Source organism: Capra hircus, chromosome 11 (genome assembly GCF_001704415.2).
Source record: "Capra hircus breed San Clemente chromosome 11, ASM170441v1, whole genome shotgun sequence".
In the NCBI taxonomy this organism is placed as follows: Eukaryota; Metazoa; Chordata; class Mammalia; order Artiodactyla; family Bovidae; genus Capra; species Capra hircus.
Window position 1 is genome coordinate 5,966,508 of NC_030818.1, and position 17,455 is coordinate 5,983,962.

The 17,455-nt window shown below is 45.2% G+C and overlaps 1 protein-coding gene across 2 annotated transcripts in view; it reads right to left on the reverse strand.

Annotated features, from left to right (window-relative positions):
- Positions 1–17,455, reverse strand: part of TBC1D8 (TBC1 domain family member 8) — a 137,758-nt gene that overhangs the window by 57,226 nt on the left and 63,077 nt on the right. For both annotated transcript variants that reach the window (XM_018054925.1, XM_018054926.1), the window contains exon 3: positions 1,979–2,097. In XM_018054925.1, the coding sequence (XP_017910414.1) occupies positions 1,979–2,097 (119 nt within the window). The remainder of the gene's footprint in view (positions 1–1,978; positions 2,098–17,455) is intronic.

Sequence of the window (17,455 nt, forward strand, 5' to 3'; positions counted from 1 at the left end):
GAGCATAAGAGGTCAGAGCAGAAGTTCTTCCCTCCCCTACTTCTGACTTTCCAGAAGTCACTGCAGCAGAGATGCACTTCCTTCCTCCCGATTAAGAGGAGAGGCACCTAAATCAAAGAACCACCAGCACGAAGGTGAGACCGAGGAAAGAAGGCAAATGTGAGATAACTGTGAAGCAGGAACTCCTGTCAGTGCAGCCTGACCCGGGGAGCCACGCTGGACCTCTCTGTAGCGGCAACACGTGAGCTGGGAAAGGCCCACTGGGACCTGCACCCCTCTGCTAACCCCACGGGCCAGAGGTGACCGCAGGAGACACCAGCCAACACTGTCGCTCCTCCTGGACTCAGAAGACTGGTCTTCCACCTGACCCCATATTCATCCCGTCCCCAAAGGAAAACAATGCTCCTCTTGGCTCTTTCGAAACTAAGGATTCAGGGCTTCCCAGGTGGTCCAGGGGTTAAAAATCCGCCTGACAGTGTAGGGGACACAGGCTCCACCCCTGGCCCCCAGAAGGGCCTACAGGCCTCGGAGCGACCGAGTCCACGCACCATAACTGCTGAGCCTGCGCTCGCGCACCCGGGAGCCACAGCTACAGAGCCCGCGTTGCTGCGGCTCCTGAGACCTGTGCGCTCTAGAGCCTGTGCTCCGCAAGAAGCCCTCGAAACAGTGAGAGAGCAGCCCCTGCTCACCACAGCTGGAGAAGGGCCAAAAGCAGCAACGAAGACCCAGCACGGCTGAAAAGAAACAAATAAATCTTTTCCAAAAATTAAAATTAAGAATTCACTCTGAGACCCTTCACTAAAAGCCAAACACTTAGGATACTGGAAAGACAAACTTTTGAGAGAGAGAGAGAGAGAAACAAATATCAATGGTCTGGGATGTTTTACCCTAAGGGATGAAAACTACATTACAGGCTAATGTGTGAAACTGTTTCGTAAGAGAGTTAAAATCAGAATGAGAAACATTCCCTCCCTGCCTGTGAGGGTTTCCAAAGCACCAGCTACCAAGCATCTTACTGCAATGAGACCGGTTACATAAGACATAGCTCACAGCAGGTAAGAGAGACCTCCCCAAACATTCCTCTCCCTTCTCAAAACTTATTTGGTTTTCATTTCATTAACATGTTTTAAGAATAAATATCCACTTGCAGAAAGAGAAAAGTGCCAGCTGCAACTAAATAAGAGAGGGACAAGATGTCACAGCGGCAAAGAAGTTGCTAGTAACTCATTTCAGGAGACAAATAACATTGTTGCTGTGCAAAACCATGAATCTTAACATTTTTTTCCCCTTGAGATAAAAAAGGACCTTCACTTCTGTAAACGATAAGGAAACCTTAGGCCCAAGAATGAGGGTTTTGTTCTGTTTCCATTTCGGGTGGATTTTGTCAGACTGACTCTTTAAACTTTGACTGATAACAACTCAAACTCATTTGAGTGCTTCCCTGGTGGCGGGGTGGTTTAAAAAAAAAAATCTGCCTGCCAGTTGCGGGAGACATGGGTTCCATCCCAGGGTCAGGAAGATCCCCTGGAGGAGGAAATGGCAACCCACTCTGGCATTCTTGCCTGGGAAATCCCACGACAGAGAGCCATGCGGGCTACAGTCCATGGGGTCGCAAGAGTCAGACACAACTAAGTGACTAAACAACAATAATAATTAAACCCAGAAGTTCAATTATAGTAGAGAGACTGTTAAAAGGAAAAGAATATGATAAAAAATGCTGCAGTGTCTCGAATGTTATGCAGCCGTGATAAGAGAGGTGTGAGACCGGGAGAAACATCAAGGTCAATGGATTTAGCTCCAGGCCTTCCCTGGTGGTCCAGTGGCTCAGACTCCGCGCTCCCAACGCAAGGGCCCAGGTTCAACCCCTGGTCAAGGAACTAGATCCTGCATGCTGTAACCAAGAGTCCACAGGCTACAACTGAGACCCAGTGAGGTCAGATTGTTAAGAAAGCCGGAGGGTAGGGTGGGGGGAACCTACCTTCACCTTCCCTTTGACAAAACTGGCAATGTCGTCTTTATTATCAAAGACAGACAAAGTGTGGAGGAGATTCTGCTCCAGCCAGTCCCAGTGCTGGTCTATCTCCTCTAACGTGGCACCTGGGTAAGAACAGAAAAGGACACAGAGGTTAAGAGCCGGAACCAATGTCTAGAATATGAATCTGCCTTCCAAATAGGGGTCCTGCATTTATGTGATTAAAACATCCCGGTTGTTCACGCCACAGTTAGCCAGCTGACACAGGAGGCACCCTGCACCGGGGCCACGGCCCGCCTGCCACACGGACGGGCCAGCCGACCCGCCGAGCTATTCTGGGACCTCTCTGCAGGAGTCCTGCCAGCCTGGCTGACGTGGGAACTCGGACCACCTCCACTCAAGGGACCGAAGCATCTATAGTTATACAGCCACTCCGGAGCAAACAAGCCCCAGGGTGACCTGATTCTGATGGTCTCACAGAATTCCCCCTGGGAGCACAGGGTTCCCTCAAAAGAGACAAGAATTTGCCTTGAGGTGGCTCTGCCCATGGCCCCAGGGCACTCACTGCCGCTGGGCCATCTCCAGGTACCCATTTGTCCTCTGTAAGGTTTATAACAAAATCCCTCAGAACACAGATAAAAAGAGGTTTTATCGTACATGTTAGAACAAAACCACAGAGACATTCAGTGGTTATCTAGTAAGTTAAATTCTTTCAAAGACAAGCAAAAACACAGCCAGCCTATTAGCGAAGCATCCCACAACACGGGCACCGAAAAGCTCAGCGTCTGAGTTGGCGTTAGTTTTCCGAAAGGAGCTCCTAGTCCTCCCCCCCGGGTAACGGACGCCTTGGCCCAGGAACTGCGCCAGCCCCTACTGATGAAGTCCAGGGCTTGAAGCAAGCTCAGTCCCGGGCTAGAAGAGGCACCTGTGACTCTGGTACATCTAGCGTGGAAACAGGTGATGCCCCAGCTAGGAGGGCGGGTTTGTTCAAATGGGAAGCGGGAGACACCTTAACCTCAGAGAGGTGAAGGGCTGGAGGACGAGAGTGCAGCGTAACCCAGGCAACTTGAGAGGCGGAAGGACCCACAGAACCAGAAACCAGACACTCACTGTGCTAACCCAACCTTCCTATTATTTATAGTCTTCCTCTCCCCAGAACGTGGACACTCGTGAAGACCTTACAAACCCCCCATGCGTAAAACTGCCAAGAAAAAAAAAAAAAGAAACAACAAAGCTGCCAGAGAGCTCACCCTGGACCTGTGGGTTTGGGGTGCCTACGGCGAGTTCTGATGTGCACTTTGGGAAGGAGTGAAAAGAAGAACCTAAGAGAATACCTCATAAGGAAAAGTGAGACTTGAAACAGTGGTATTTAAGGACTTCCCTGGCGGCCCGGAGGTTAATAGTCTGTGCTTCCAACGCAGGGGATGTGGGTTCAACTCCTGGTCGGGGAACTAAGATCCCACCTGCTACTTGGTGAGCCTCCCCCGCCCCGGCACCACCCAAAAAAAAAAAAAAAAAAAAAAACCACACCCAAAACACAATGGTATTTTTTCCCCATATTCTCCAAATGTTAGGCGTGGCATCACCAAACAACATCCTCTGGTCACCACTAAAGCAGACGCTCATCCTTCTGCTAAGGACAATAACCACAACATGGGGCCCCATCCTCATGACCTCATCTGAACTGAATGCCCTCCCAAAGGGCCCACCTCCAAATACCATCACACTGGTGGGGGCAGGGCTTGGACACATCTGAACATGGCGGGAGGGGAAAGACACCATTCACCACCAGTGACCCCATCCAGCTCTCGGTGAGTCCACTCCCATCTTGCTCTTTCTGGATCATAAGCCCAAGAAGCAGCCCAGTTGGGGTGAATGGTCATGTCTCCACTTCCTACCCAACCAGGAAGCCCCTGGCCCTGCAGGCTCCCTACTCCTCTTAAGGGAGAGCGAGACCACTGTGAAACAACAGCCTCAAGCCACACGTTTCCACCTCCTTGCCTTGTTGCAGCTGAGAGGCAACGAGGGCCACCAGCAGCTCTAAGGAGCCACTGGAGAGAATCTGGCCAGGGGTCTCACTCTGGCCAGCTCTGCTCAAACTGGCACGGTATGACCCAGAAATACCGCCTCAACATGGGCCAGTGCTTCTGCTGGTACTCAAAGGACATTGGCTTAAGTTGGATTAAGTGAACTTCCTTGACTAGGTCACCCAGGACGCCTGCTTCAGGCAGATACGACGCTACTTCTTCGTCTGTGCCTGCTAGACTGCTTCAGTCGTGTCCGTCTCTTTGCAACCCTATGGACTGTAGCCCGACAGGCTCCTCTGTCCAGGGGATTCTCCAGGCCAGAATACTATAACAGGTTGCCATTTCCTCCTCCAGGGAATCTTCCTGACCCAAGGATCGAACCCATGTCTCTTTATGTCTCCTGCATCGGCAGGCGGGTTCTTTACCACTAGCAGCAACTGAGAACTCCCAGCTCTTCATACACAAAAGTTTAAAAACGTCAACCTCCGAAAAACAAACAAACAAAAAAGCCCACATATTTCCAGGCTCTGCAACAGGACTCTCTTGAAGCCTCTAAACAATGTCCCCCTGAACTGAAGACCCACACCGTCCGCCTGGGTCCTCACATTCAACGCCAAGATGCATGTCTCATTTACAAGACTGGCTGCACTCTCCTTGTCCGTCCATTGTCTTCAGTTGGCAGCCATGTAGCTAGCTATCATTCACCAGGACACCCTCTAAATCCGTGGGCTGGCAAACGGCTTTGGGGGAGGGGACAGTGTCTAAGTTCATCTGCGATGAACAGTCCAACTGTGGGGACAGTTCATCGCAGGAGATCATCTCGGGGCCACTGCTGCTGATAAACTTACGTTCATGGGCTCCTTGGGTGGCCAGCTCTCCTCTCTTCTCTAGAACTTGAAGGTTTTCTCTCTCTAGATCTTTTTCTATTTAATTTTTATTTCAAATCAGAGTATATTTGATTTATAATACTGTGTTAGTTTCAGGTGTACAGCTAAGTGAATCAGTTATACCCATATATCTATTCTTTTTCAGATTATTTTCCCATCTAGGTTATTGCACAGTATTGAGTTCCCTGTGCTATACAGTACATCCTTGTTGCTTATTTCTTTTATATATTAGTAGTATGTAAATACTAACCCCAAACTCCTAATTTATACTTCCCCTTATAGATCTTGATTTAGCTTTTATTATCCATCATAGTAAAAATCAACTGGTCAGAATATTTAAAAAAACAAAACAAAACAAAAACAACAAGCAAAACAGGGGGCGGGATGAGGGGAGGGATAGTCAGGAAGTTTGGATGGCCATGCACACACTGTTTATTTAAAATGGGTCACCAACAGGGACCTGCACACAGCACAGGGAACTCTGCTCAATGTTATGTGGTGGCCTAGGTGGGAGGGGAGCTTGGGGGAGAGTGGTTACGTGTATTATGTATGGCTGAGTCCCTTTGTTGTCCACCTGAAACTGTCACAGCATCCCCCAATACAAAATAAAAAGCTCAAAAACAAAAAAAAAAACCAAAGGGTAAGGAATACATGGGAAAAGGAGTATCTGTATTGGTCTTCAATCTTTTGCCATCTGTTTTCATATACTTCCTAATTTACCCCTCCAACACCTTCCCCAGGGAAAAAAAGAAAAACAACTTGGAGGACTGAGGAGGAACAGAGGGGGCCAGGACTGGCTCTGTGATCTTTCTGTTCTGGGCACAGCCTCACTGATGTCAAACGAAGGCTGCAAGAGGAAAGGGGGTCAGCTCTATCTCCAAGGTCACAGGTGTCTGATGAAAGACAAACCAGGGTGTGCGCTCACTCTGGAAATCTGAGGTACCCTGGGGTCCCTCCAGTAAGAAGCTGCATTTTCATTTTAAAGTGACACTTTCATCATCCTCTGGTCCATTACTTCCTAGGTCTTGACACTAAAAATCTTACTTTGTGCACAGAGAGCAAACACTCTGCCCGCCACCCCATCTTCCTGAGCCTGTCTTCAGGGATGACATGAGATAGCTTTTCACTGATGCTGCTCCTAAGCTCACAGGGCCAACTGTTAGCTGAGAGACCATGCATGCCTCCCACCTGCCAACCACAGACAGCGTGGGTAAAATTCCAACGGAGCCCCAACATGGTACATCACACGGAATTAAGCCTTGAGGCCACATCCTCCCCAAAAGGAGACTTCCATCCCTTTAAAAACTTCTTCTGCCTCTCCAGGAGAAGCCTTATGACAACAGAAAACCACTCTGGAGCAAAATTAAGCTCACACCTTGAGAAAGAAAGTAAACCCGAACGTAACATCTATCACTTAGTGGAGGTCAGAGGAGGTGGCGGTGAAGTCCGTCAGCCTGTCCTAATCTGACTCGGCTGTGTGTCTCTCCAGCAAAAACAAACACCATGCTGGAACTTTCCCACCCAACTGTCTTCTACTTCCTACAAAAGGTGCCAAATGGCAGAGAAATTTTCCGAACTCCAATTTCCTCTGCAGGAAAGTCTTATGATGAGAGTCAAAAATACCGTAAACCACTGCAAGCTGACCGCACGCCCGCGACCTCAAAGGGCCGAAAAGGAAAGTCACGTAACATATATCACACGGCAAAGCCTGGATCACATGTGGCAGGTGTGTTTTTCAGCTTATGAAGTGGCCCATGAGAAAACAGCTATTTTTATAAACATGCCAATTTTTTTTTCTTTACTTTTTGGAGGCATGTGGGATCTTATTAATAGTTCCCCAATCCAGAATCGAACCTGCATTGGAAGTGCGAAGTCTTATGTACTGAACTTCCAAGGAAGTCCCATACCACTTTATAAGGGCAACAACTGACTTAGAAAATATTTGCTAGAATTATGCACAAACACATAAATATATTCCTGTGTGTGGGTCAAGGTCAAAGAAAAGTTTGAAAATCACCCCATTACAGACGTATTAGTGATGAAAAATAATGAGAGGAGCAAATAAGAAATGTGGGCTTTCCTGGTGGCTCGGTGGTAAAGAATCTGCCTGCCAACCCAGGAGATCCCTGGTCAGGATGACTCCCTGGGGAAGGAAGTGGCAACCCACTTCCTTGCCTGGGAAATCCCAAGGAGTCTAGGGGTTCACAAAAGAGTTGGACACAACTTAGCAACTAAACAACAAAAGGTTAAATTAGGTCTACCTATTAATTAGACAGGGCTGGGGTCCACCTAAGTAGAGGAAGAAACACCTGGGGTGCACCTACTGAGGACCCACAAGGAGGTAGCCATCTGCACGCCAAGGAGAGAGGCCTCAGGAGAAACTAACCCTGCTGGCTGCTTGATCTTGGACTTCCAACCTCCAGAACTCTGAGAAACTAAATTCCTACAGCTTAAGCCTGAAGTCCCCAACCTTTTCAGCACCAAAAACCGATTTTGTGGAAGACATTTTTTCCATAGACCTGTGGGGTGGGGCGTGGGGAGATGGCTTGGGGATGATTCTCGTAAGGAACAAGCAACCTAGGTCCCTCGTATGTGCCATTCACAGTAGGGTTTGCATTCTTATGAGACCCTAATGCTGCTGCTGATCTGACAGGGGGCAGAGCTAAGGCAGTAATGTCGATGGCCAACGGCTGTAAATACAGATGAAGCTTTGCTTGTTTACCTGCCACTCACCTCCTGCTCTGCAGCCTGGTTCCTGACAGGCCATGGATGGATACCAGTCCACAGCCCAGAGGTTGGGGACCCCTGGTTTAAGCCATCCAGTCTGTGATACTTTGTTAAGGTAGTCCTAACAGGTTAACGGCTTCCCTAGTGGCTCAGTGGTAAAGAATCTGTTTGCAATACAGGAGCCTCAGGAGACTCGAGTTGGAACCCTGGGTTGGGAAGATCCCCTGGAGAAGGGAATGGCAACCCACTCCAGTATTCTTGCCTGGAATATCCCATGGACAGAGGAGCCTGGCAGAGGACAGAGTCCGTGGGGTCGCAAAGAGTCAGACACACTGAAGCAATCTGGCACACACTCATAGCAGGTTAATATCCTTTTCTAAAACCCAAAGGTATAGAAACATTGTGGATCGCAACAAAAGTTCAATTAGCAAAAGTATACTTTGTTTCATTGAGGCCCCTAATGTTACAGAAAAAGCCTTTTTTCTTTTCTAAGAAAATTCAAGTTCACTGGATCTTAAACATTACCCACACAAGAAGTCAAAAATCAGATCTGTAAATGCCTATGGCAACCCACTCTAGTATTCTTGCCTGCAGAATCCCATGGACAGAGGAGCCTGGTGGACTACAGTCCATGGAGTTGCAAAGAGTCGGACATGGCTGAGTGACTTAGCATAGCACCACACATGCAAAACTATAGTCAAAACCTCTGGTTTTCCAGCAGTCATGTATGGATGGGAGAGTTGGACCATAAAGAAAGCTGAGCACCTAAGAATTGACGCTTTCGAACTGTGGTGCTGGAGAAGACTCTTGAGAGTCCCTTCGACAGCAAGGAGATCAAACCAGTCCATCCTAAAGGAAATCAGCCTGAACAATCACTGAAAGGACTGATGCTAAAGCTGAAGCTACTAGGGCCACCTGATGCAAAGAGCCAACTCACTGGGAAAGACCCTGATGGTAGGAAAGATTGAAGGCAGGAGGAGAAGCGGGTCACAGAGGATGAGACGGTCGGATGGCATCTTCTACACAATGGACATGAGGTTGAGCAAACCCCAGGAGATAGTAAAGGAGAGGGAAGCCTGGTGTGTGCAGCCCATGGGGTCGCAGAGTCGGAGACGACTTCACAACTGGACAACAAATGCAAAACTAAAACACAATTATGACCACAAAAAAAATCACCTCAACGGGTTTATAAATAACCAACTTGATGGTCTAAGAAAGAACAGCTATAGCTGCAGACACAGGGTATTTTGAAGGCCTAGCCCGAGTTAGGCACTTTGTTAGGTATCCTGTACATTTTACCTTGATTATCTTCATAAAAAAAAAAAAAGCATCACAAGAAAGGTATTGCTATTTCCATCGTCTAGGTGAGAAATCTAAAGAGCAGATGAGAGCAACCTGGAGGCCTCTTCTTCTAGCTCTTTCTGTGACACACAGAGGAGATGGGAGCCTGGGGCTCAAGCTGAGTCACTTTGAAATTCACACACTGTATTTATTCTCTTAGGTTTTCCCAGAGGTGTTTTCAGGAAATCAAACAAGCATTTCATTGTCTATACTTAACAGCTTCTGCACGAACACAGTCATAAATAACTCGACCCCAGCTTCAGTTTTAAATAGTAACTGTTTCTATCTGCAGAGTAAATCTCCAACGGAGTTAACTATCTTCTTCAGCTCCCTGGATCCAAACTTACAATGACCTGGGCATTGCAATGCACATCCTTCAGACTTGTTCTTTTGCAATAGTTGAGGCTCAAGAGGGAAGGGATATATGTATAAGTATGGCTGATTTGTGTTGTTGTACAGCAGAAACCAACACAACATTGTAAAGCAATTTTCCCCCAGTTAAAAATAAATTTAAAAGAATTAAAAAGTGTAACAGTCAACGCAGTGTCATTCCCAAATTCCACTGGACAACTCATCCTACATAGAGAAACTCAGAGGCAAATATTCTATTAAAAATCACAAATGACAGTGGGGAGGTTGGGACCAAAGCTTTAACTTTCAGAAATCTCACGTTCGTAAAGTGGATGCTCTAATAATACCTAATCTACATTGTCTGAGGGAGTATCTTTATAGGAACAAACAAGAATGTCACATCATCATGATTTTTTTTTTAACCTGTGAATATTTTTCACTATATAGTTTAAGAAAGTAAGCTCTAAACCTTTCTTTTTACGTAATTTCTTTACCCCTTTTTGACTTTAAATTAGAATGAGTCCCTAAAATTACTTGCAGTAAATACAAAACCACTTCCTTGACACTGAAAACAGATTTTTAATTTACAACTGAAATAGTCACTAAAATGTCCCTGTCCTAGTGTCATTAGAAACACTTCTCAGAGACAGAAGCAGGGGGACTTCTCTGGTGGTCCAGTGGCTAAGACTCTGTGCTCGCAGCACAGGGGAACTAAAACCGCCCATGGTGCGCGGTGTGCCAAAAATAAAAATTAATCAATTTAAAAAATGGAAGCAGGGATAGCAGCAAAGATGCAGGAAACGCTGACCTACGTAAACAAAAGGAAAATAACTAGAAACAGAACCAGAAATGACACAGATTTTAAAAAATCGGTAGACAAAGAGATGAGAGCTGTTACACTTCATGAGCTCAAAACGTAGAGGGAAGCGTGAGGACGGCGAGGAACTAAACGGAAGACACCCAAAAAAACTCAAGTCAAATTTTCTGGGATGGACAGCAGGGTCTGAAATCAGAAATATGCTAATGAGATTAAAAGGAAATTGGACACTGCAGGGAAAAAAGGACACTTGATAGCAAATAAAAACTCTGAAATGAGAAGCAGGAGAAAAAGGATGAACAAAACCCAAATGACAGAGCATTAGTGAGCTGCGGGGCAGCAACAAACAGCCTGAGATCCCTTTAACCGAGGCCCCAGGAAAGTGGGGGAGAACAGAAGGAAAAAAATATTTTCAGTGCATGTGGTGCTGAAGCAAGCACAGAGAAAATCTGAAGAAATAATGGCTAAAATGTTTTTCAAATTTGATAAACAGATTCAAGATTCACAATAAGCCCCAAGTAGTAAAATCCTTAAAGAACACTGCAGAAAAGCAAACCATAAATAAACTGGTGAAAACCAGTCATAAAGAAGGAAAAAAAAAAACTTACAGAGGAGGAAAGATAGGAACGATAGTAGATATCCTATCAGAAATGGTGCAAGAAAGGAGACACAGAGCGAACGCTTTGAAACCCAGAGAGAAATAAATTAGTTTACAAGTAACTGAAGGAAACACGAGTGGATTCCTGAGTAACTTGAGAATGAGGAAATCTTCCAGCCATAACTCAAAATCAGAAAGTATAGAACAAAGGAGTTCTACATCCCACTACATGACAAACTGAGGAGAGATTTTATAATTTCACACCTCCAATAAAGGGCTTAAATGCCTAATACAGAGACAGCACCTGAAAACTGAAGAGGAAAAAAGAACAATGCAATGAAAAACTAAGTAAATGAGATTAGGAATAAACAGTTTCTAAAAACAGTCCTTAAAATGAAAGATGTTCAACTTTTTCGTACCAAAAAGAACGCAAATTAATACTATGGAACAACACCATGTCTTACCTGTCAGGTTGGCAAAAACCCATAAGTTTGATATGAAGACAAGTCTGGGAAAACAGAAACTTTCATCCATTGCCGACTGGACTTTTAAAAACTAATAATGCAACCCCAATGGAGAGAAGGGAATTTAATAATATCTAATTAAACCATTGATGCAACAATCCCATTTCTAGGAACCGACCAATTTACTCATTAGGACATTATTTGTCAGGCTGAAGTTTGAAAACCACAGAAATAGCCACCAGTAGAGAATAGGTTACATAAATTATGGTAGTTCTAGGCAATGAAAGACTGAAACAAAGGAGACAGAGAAAGAAAACAGAGGAGGAGGAAGTGGAAGAGGAAGAAAGTCTCCACTCTGATATGGAAAGATTTCTAGGATATGCTGACATGTGAAAAAGGCAAAGCACAGAACAGAATATGTGTGACCTTCATAAAAAAGGAAGGCCGGGGAGCATGGCTTCTCTAAACACAAATATTTTGTTTTCACAGATTTATAGATTTGATTAATCATGAATGTGTTTTGCATTTTTTAGTTGAGGTAAGTCATTAAGGGAAAAAATACAACACTTGACAATGAAAAATGAATTTCTGTTTATAAGGTTATTAAAATAATTACCGATATGACTGCACAGAGAAAATAATTGTTTTAAACACGATTTTGACTATACGTGCATGCATGTTAAGTTGCTTCAGTCATGTCCAACTCTGCAATCCTACCGCAGCTCATCAGGCTCCTATGTGCATGGGATTTCCCAGGCAAGAACACTGGAGGGGGTTGCCATGCCCTCCTCCAGGAGATCTTCCTGCCTCAGGGATCGAAATCAAACCCCAGTCTCTTTCATCTCCTGCAGTGCGGTGGAGGTTCTTTTATCACCAGCGCCGCCTGGGAAGCATATTTTGACTACACATCCATAGTTAAATATATTCAAAGGCCAAATAGAGCTGCAAAAAATTTACTTTCTCTCACTACTCTTATTCTTAATAGCAGTATTCATATTAAAGACATGTGTGCATGTACAATACATACAAAATAATTCTGTGAATATTGTTAGAAAGCAAGATTTTCAGTGAATAGGAAGGGAAAAGCAAGTACAAAATCAAAGCTACAACTACACGGTTTTACAGTTGAATTAGAAAGCTAAGTATGAACTCATGATTTATTTTCCTTTTTCATACCTCTTTTTTCTTTTCTCTCACATACTTCTTGGCTCATCCTATTTGAAGACCCTTAGAGGCAATGACAACCCAGTGACAATAAGCAAGCTCACACGCCAGACTGTGGTCCCTAAACACCATTCCCCATGCAAAGGAACCAGGGCCACCTGGAGGAAGGGCTGATCCCAGGCAGGAGGCAGGAAATGTACTGTTCAGTTCAGTCGCTCAGTCGTGCCCGACTCTTTGCGACCCCATGGACTGCAGCACACCAGGCCTCCCTGTCCATCACCCACTCCTAAAGAGCTTACTCAAACTTAGGTCCATTGAGTCGGTGATGCTATCCAACCATCTCATCCTCTGTTGTCCCCTTCTCCTTCCACCTTCAATCTTTCCCAGCATCAGGGTCTTTTTAAATGAGTCAGTTCTTCACAACAGGTGGCCAAAGTATTGGAGTTTCAGCTTCAACATCAGTCCTTCCAATGAATATTCAGGACTGATTTCCTGAATATTCAGGAATATTCAGGACTGGTTGGATCTTCTTGCTGTCCAAGCGACTCTCAAGAGTCTTCTCCAACACCACAGTTCGAGCGCATCAATTCTTCGCCGCTCAGCTTTCTTTATAGTGAAACTCTCACATCCATCCATGACTACAGTAAAAACCATAGCTTTGACTAGATGGACTTTTGTTGGCAAAATGCATTCGATGAGCATTTAACATGTTGTTGGCAGAGAACAAGGAATCACTCAAAGATGAATGAGGGGATTCCCCGGTGGTCCAGGGATAAGAAATCCGTCTCCCAACACAGGGGATACAGGTTTGACCCCTGGTCCGAGAAGACCCACATGCCTCGGAGCAACTAAGCCCAAGCACCACAGCTCCTGAGATCTATAGCATGTGCTCCGCAGCAAGAGAGGCCACCACAACAGGAAGCCCAAGCACCACAACAAAGAGCAGCCGTCACTCGCCACAGGTGGAGAAAGCCCTCACGTGGCAACAGAGACTACTGTACTTCGTACAGCCAAAACTATTAATAAATTACAAAAGGAGCCAGACAAGTCACAGAAGACACAGGAAGGGGTTCTCACGGGCAGAAGGTGGCACCATCTGAGTACCAAAACAGACAGCAATTAACCAAACCCACAGAATGCATAAGGGGCTTCCCTGGTGGCTCAGATGGTAAAGAACCTACCTCTAGTGCAGAAGACCTGGGTTTGATCCCTGGGCTGGGAAAATCCCCTGGAGAAGGGAATGGCAACCCACTCCAATATTTTTGCCCGGAGAATTCCTCACTGTATAATCCTTTCAACATTTCAGAGAGCCGGGAAATTTGCATAATAAAGTGTTGGGAACGGGGAACATGAACTTTAAAATGACACTAAAAAGGGAGGGAGGAAGCAAGAGAGAAAACCAAACCAAGACCAAAAATACTTCACTCACTTGTCACCACTGCGGACAGCCAGGGCACTTACACTAATCACAGGCAACTAAAGGATGAAAGCAAGCATTCCTCCCCTCCCTTTCCTAAATGTTCTCAGGGCAAGCAGACTGCCCTTCACAGACAAGCTCAAACTGAAAGCTGTACAAGTACTGATCAAATTAGAAAAGCATCGTTCTGTGGTATGTAGAGAAAAACTATTTAGGCAATGATTTTAATTGCCCAGTCACTAGATGAAAGGTTGACGGGGAAGAATGCGATAGAAGCTGTCACCTGACCTTATCAACTCATCTTAGCATCCCTAAGAATCAGACACCAGCCGACATGTGCTCCCAGGCAGGATGAAGGACACCCACCTGTTCAGTACTCTTCTTTTTGAACCTGGATTCAACTGAACCTTTGTAACGACCATCCATTTTTCAGGAGATATGAAGGACCAAGAAATGGATGGGGCGATACCTTGAGGAAGGAAAGAGATCAGCGGGACACTGTGCATAAAAACTGACCCAAATCTTCACCAGGTCAATGCCGTTGGGGGGAAACAGTGGAGTGGGGACGGAGGGCTGGAGACATTCTTGACTGAAAAAGATAGAAGAGGGGCTTCCCTGGTGGTCCAATGGTTAAGAATCAGCCTTGCAATGCAGGGGATGCAGGTTCGAGCCCTGGACAGGGAACTAAGATTCCATACGCCACTGGGCAACTAAGCGTGCGTGCTGCAGCTACTGAGCCCACACGTTTTGGGGCCTGAGCACCACGAGAAAGAAGCCTGCGTGCATGAACCTAGGACCTAACGCAGCCAAAGAACAAAACAAATGCTTCTTTAAAAAGATATGAGACACAACAATCAAATGAGCAGTGTGTTTCTGGTTAAACACACGAGAACAGCCAGATCCACGGGGGATCCAGGAGCAGCCAGAAGCCCATGCCTGTAAGGAGTGTAGCTGACAGCAAGGAGCTCCGTCTCCTCTTTCAACAGTTTAATGATGCTACTGCAGTGACAAGGAATGGCCCTAGATTCAGAGATGTTCACCAAAATATGTAGGGGTGAAATATTATTTCAGGATTTGCTTTAGAATACATCAGCAGGGGGAAAAAAAGATTCAGAGAGGAAGACATAAAGCAAGGTGGGCAAGCCTTGATCATAACACGCCTGCATAAAGGGCCCGGAGGATGTCATTACACCACTATAAACATACTACTTTGGGGCATGTTGGAAAACCTTTAGAGTCAAGATTTCAAACCATTTCAACAGAAAAGCCATGGCAGAATACCTAAGAAGACATGTCTCCAAAGAAGACATACAGAGAGCCAAGAGGCACGGGAGAAAAGGACCAACATCACCAATCGTAAGAGAGACGCAAAGCAAACGACAAGGAGGCACCACCTCATGCCCGCCAGAATGGCCATCGCTCAAAAGCCTACAAATAATACATGCTGGAGCAAGATGGACCATAAAGAAAGCTGAGCGCTGAAGAACTGATGCTTTTCAACTGTGCTGTTGGAAAAGACTCTTGAGAGTCATTTGGTCTGCAAGGAGATCCAACCAGTCCGTCCTGAAGGAGATCAGTCCTGAATATTCACTGGAAGTATTGATGCTGAAGCTGAAACTCCGATACTTTGGCCACCTGATGCGAAGAGCTGACTCATTTGAAAAGACCCTGATGCTGGGAAAGACTGAGGGCAGGAGGAGAAGGGGACGACAGAGGCCAGCCAGGGCTGATGGTTGGATGGTATCACTGAAGTGAAGTAGGTCAAAGAGAGAAATATGCCATCATTTATATGTGGAATCTAAAAAAAAAAAAAAATGACACAAATCAACTTATTTACAAAGCAGAAACAGACTCACATAGAAAACAAACTTACAGTTAGTGAAAGGAGGGATAAACTAGGAATTTGGGATTAGTAGATAAACACTACAATATATAAAATAAACAATAAGGACCTACTTTATAGCACAGGGAGCTATATTCAATATCCCGTAATAACCTATAATGGGAAAGAATCTGAAAAAGAATATATACATGTATTAACTGAATTAATACTGAATTAATCCCTGATTCTGGGAAAGACTGAGGGCAGGAAAAGAAGGGGGCAGCAGTGGATAAGATTGTTGGATGGCATCATTCACTCAATGGACACAAGTCTGAGCAACCTCCAGGAGAGAGTGAAGGACAGGGACGCCTGGCATGCTGCAGTCCACAGGGTCGCAAGGCATCGGACACAACCTAGCAACTGAACAACAGCAAAATTAACTGAATTATTTTGCTGTATACATGAATCACTGTACATCAACTATACTTCAATTTTCTCCAAAAGGCATAAGTCTGGATAATTAACCCCCACCTATGCATATATTTTGTAAAATCAGAAGTGAAAGCAGGATAAGAAAGTGGGGCAGAAAATTATACACTCTCTGAATTTTCTTCATATATTTTAAAGGCAGATCACTCCCCAGCTCCAGACCACTCAGACATGCAAGGTTCTAGCAGATGTCAGAGAAGTGAGCCCGAGGGGACAGTGACAGCTTCTGTTGGGAAGTTAGCGTGGCCTGAGGACGAGGACATACCCAGACAGACCCCTAAGTCCCAGAGGGAAGCAGCACTCTGGACTCCACGTGCGTTAGGAGGCTTCTGCTCTCTCGCTGTGCTGTCTCCACTGGCCATCTAGAAGTCAGTGAATGAAACTCATCTACCAAAGTCACCATACTTGGAAACTGAGCTGCTCCGGTCAGTCTCTACTCATCCACTGGAATGGAATGGACGGAACCGAATGCTTGCTAAGACCTCCTCCAGATGGTTTCCTTTTTGTTTTTCTGGAGTACAGCTGCTTTACAAGGCTGTGTTCTATTCTGCTGTACAGCAAAGCAAATCAGCCACACGCATACACAGACCCCCTCTTTTCTGGATTTCCTTCTCATTTAGGTCACCACAGAGCACTGAACAGAGTTCCCTGTGCCGTACCGTGGGTTCTCACTGTGTGCGTGTGTGTTACTCACTCAGCCGTGTCTGACTCTTGCGACCCCATAGACTATAGCCCACCAGACTCCTCTGTTCATGGAATTCTCCAAGCAAGAATACTGCAGTGGGTAGCCACTTCCTTCTCCAGGGGATCTTCCCAATCCAGGGATCAAACCCAGGTCTCCTGCATTGCAAACAGATTCTTCACCGTCTGAGCCACTGGGGAAGCCTGATTTGTCTATAGAATCGATAGTGCATATACGTCAATCCCAACCTCCCTATTCTCTGTGCAGAAGTTAGGCAACGTGTAAAATCCTAGAGAAAAGTCTGATTTCCAGCTTAAAAACTTTATGTTTTTTGTTTAGGCAATATTTATTCTGAAGTATGTTAAGTTTAAAAAATCAGAATTTTAAAGTAAAAATAAACCTTATGCAAAAGGATTATTACAAGAGGGAGAAAAGGGGCTATTTTTTTCTCCCAGTTTTACTGAGATATAATTGACATAAAGCACTGTAAAAATTTAAGATGCACAGCAAAATTATCTGTGTTACATCTGGTTACACACATCATGAAATGATTATCACAAGTTTAGCGCTCCTTCATCTCATATAGAGACAAAATAAAAGAAACACAAAACGTTTTCCTTGTAATGAGAATTCTTAGGATTTACTGTCTTTAAAACTTTCATCTGTATATTTTTATGTATTTCATATATTATCATTA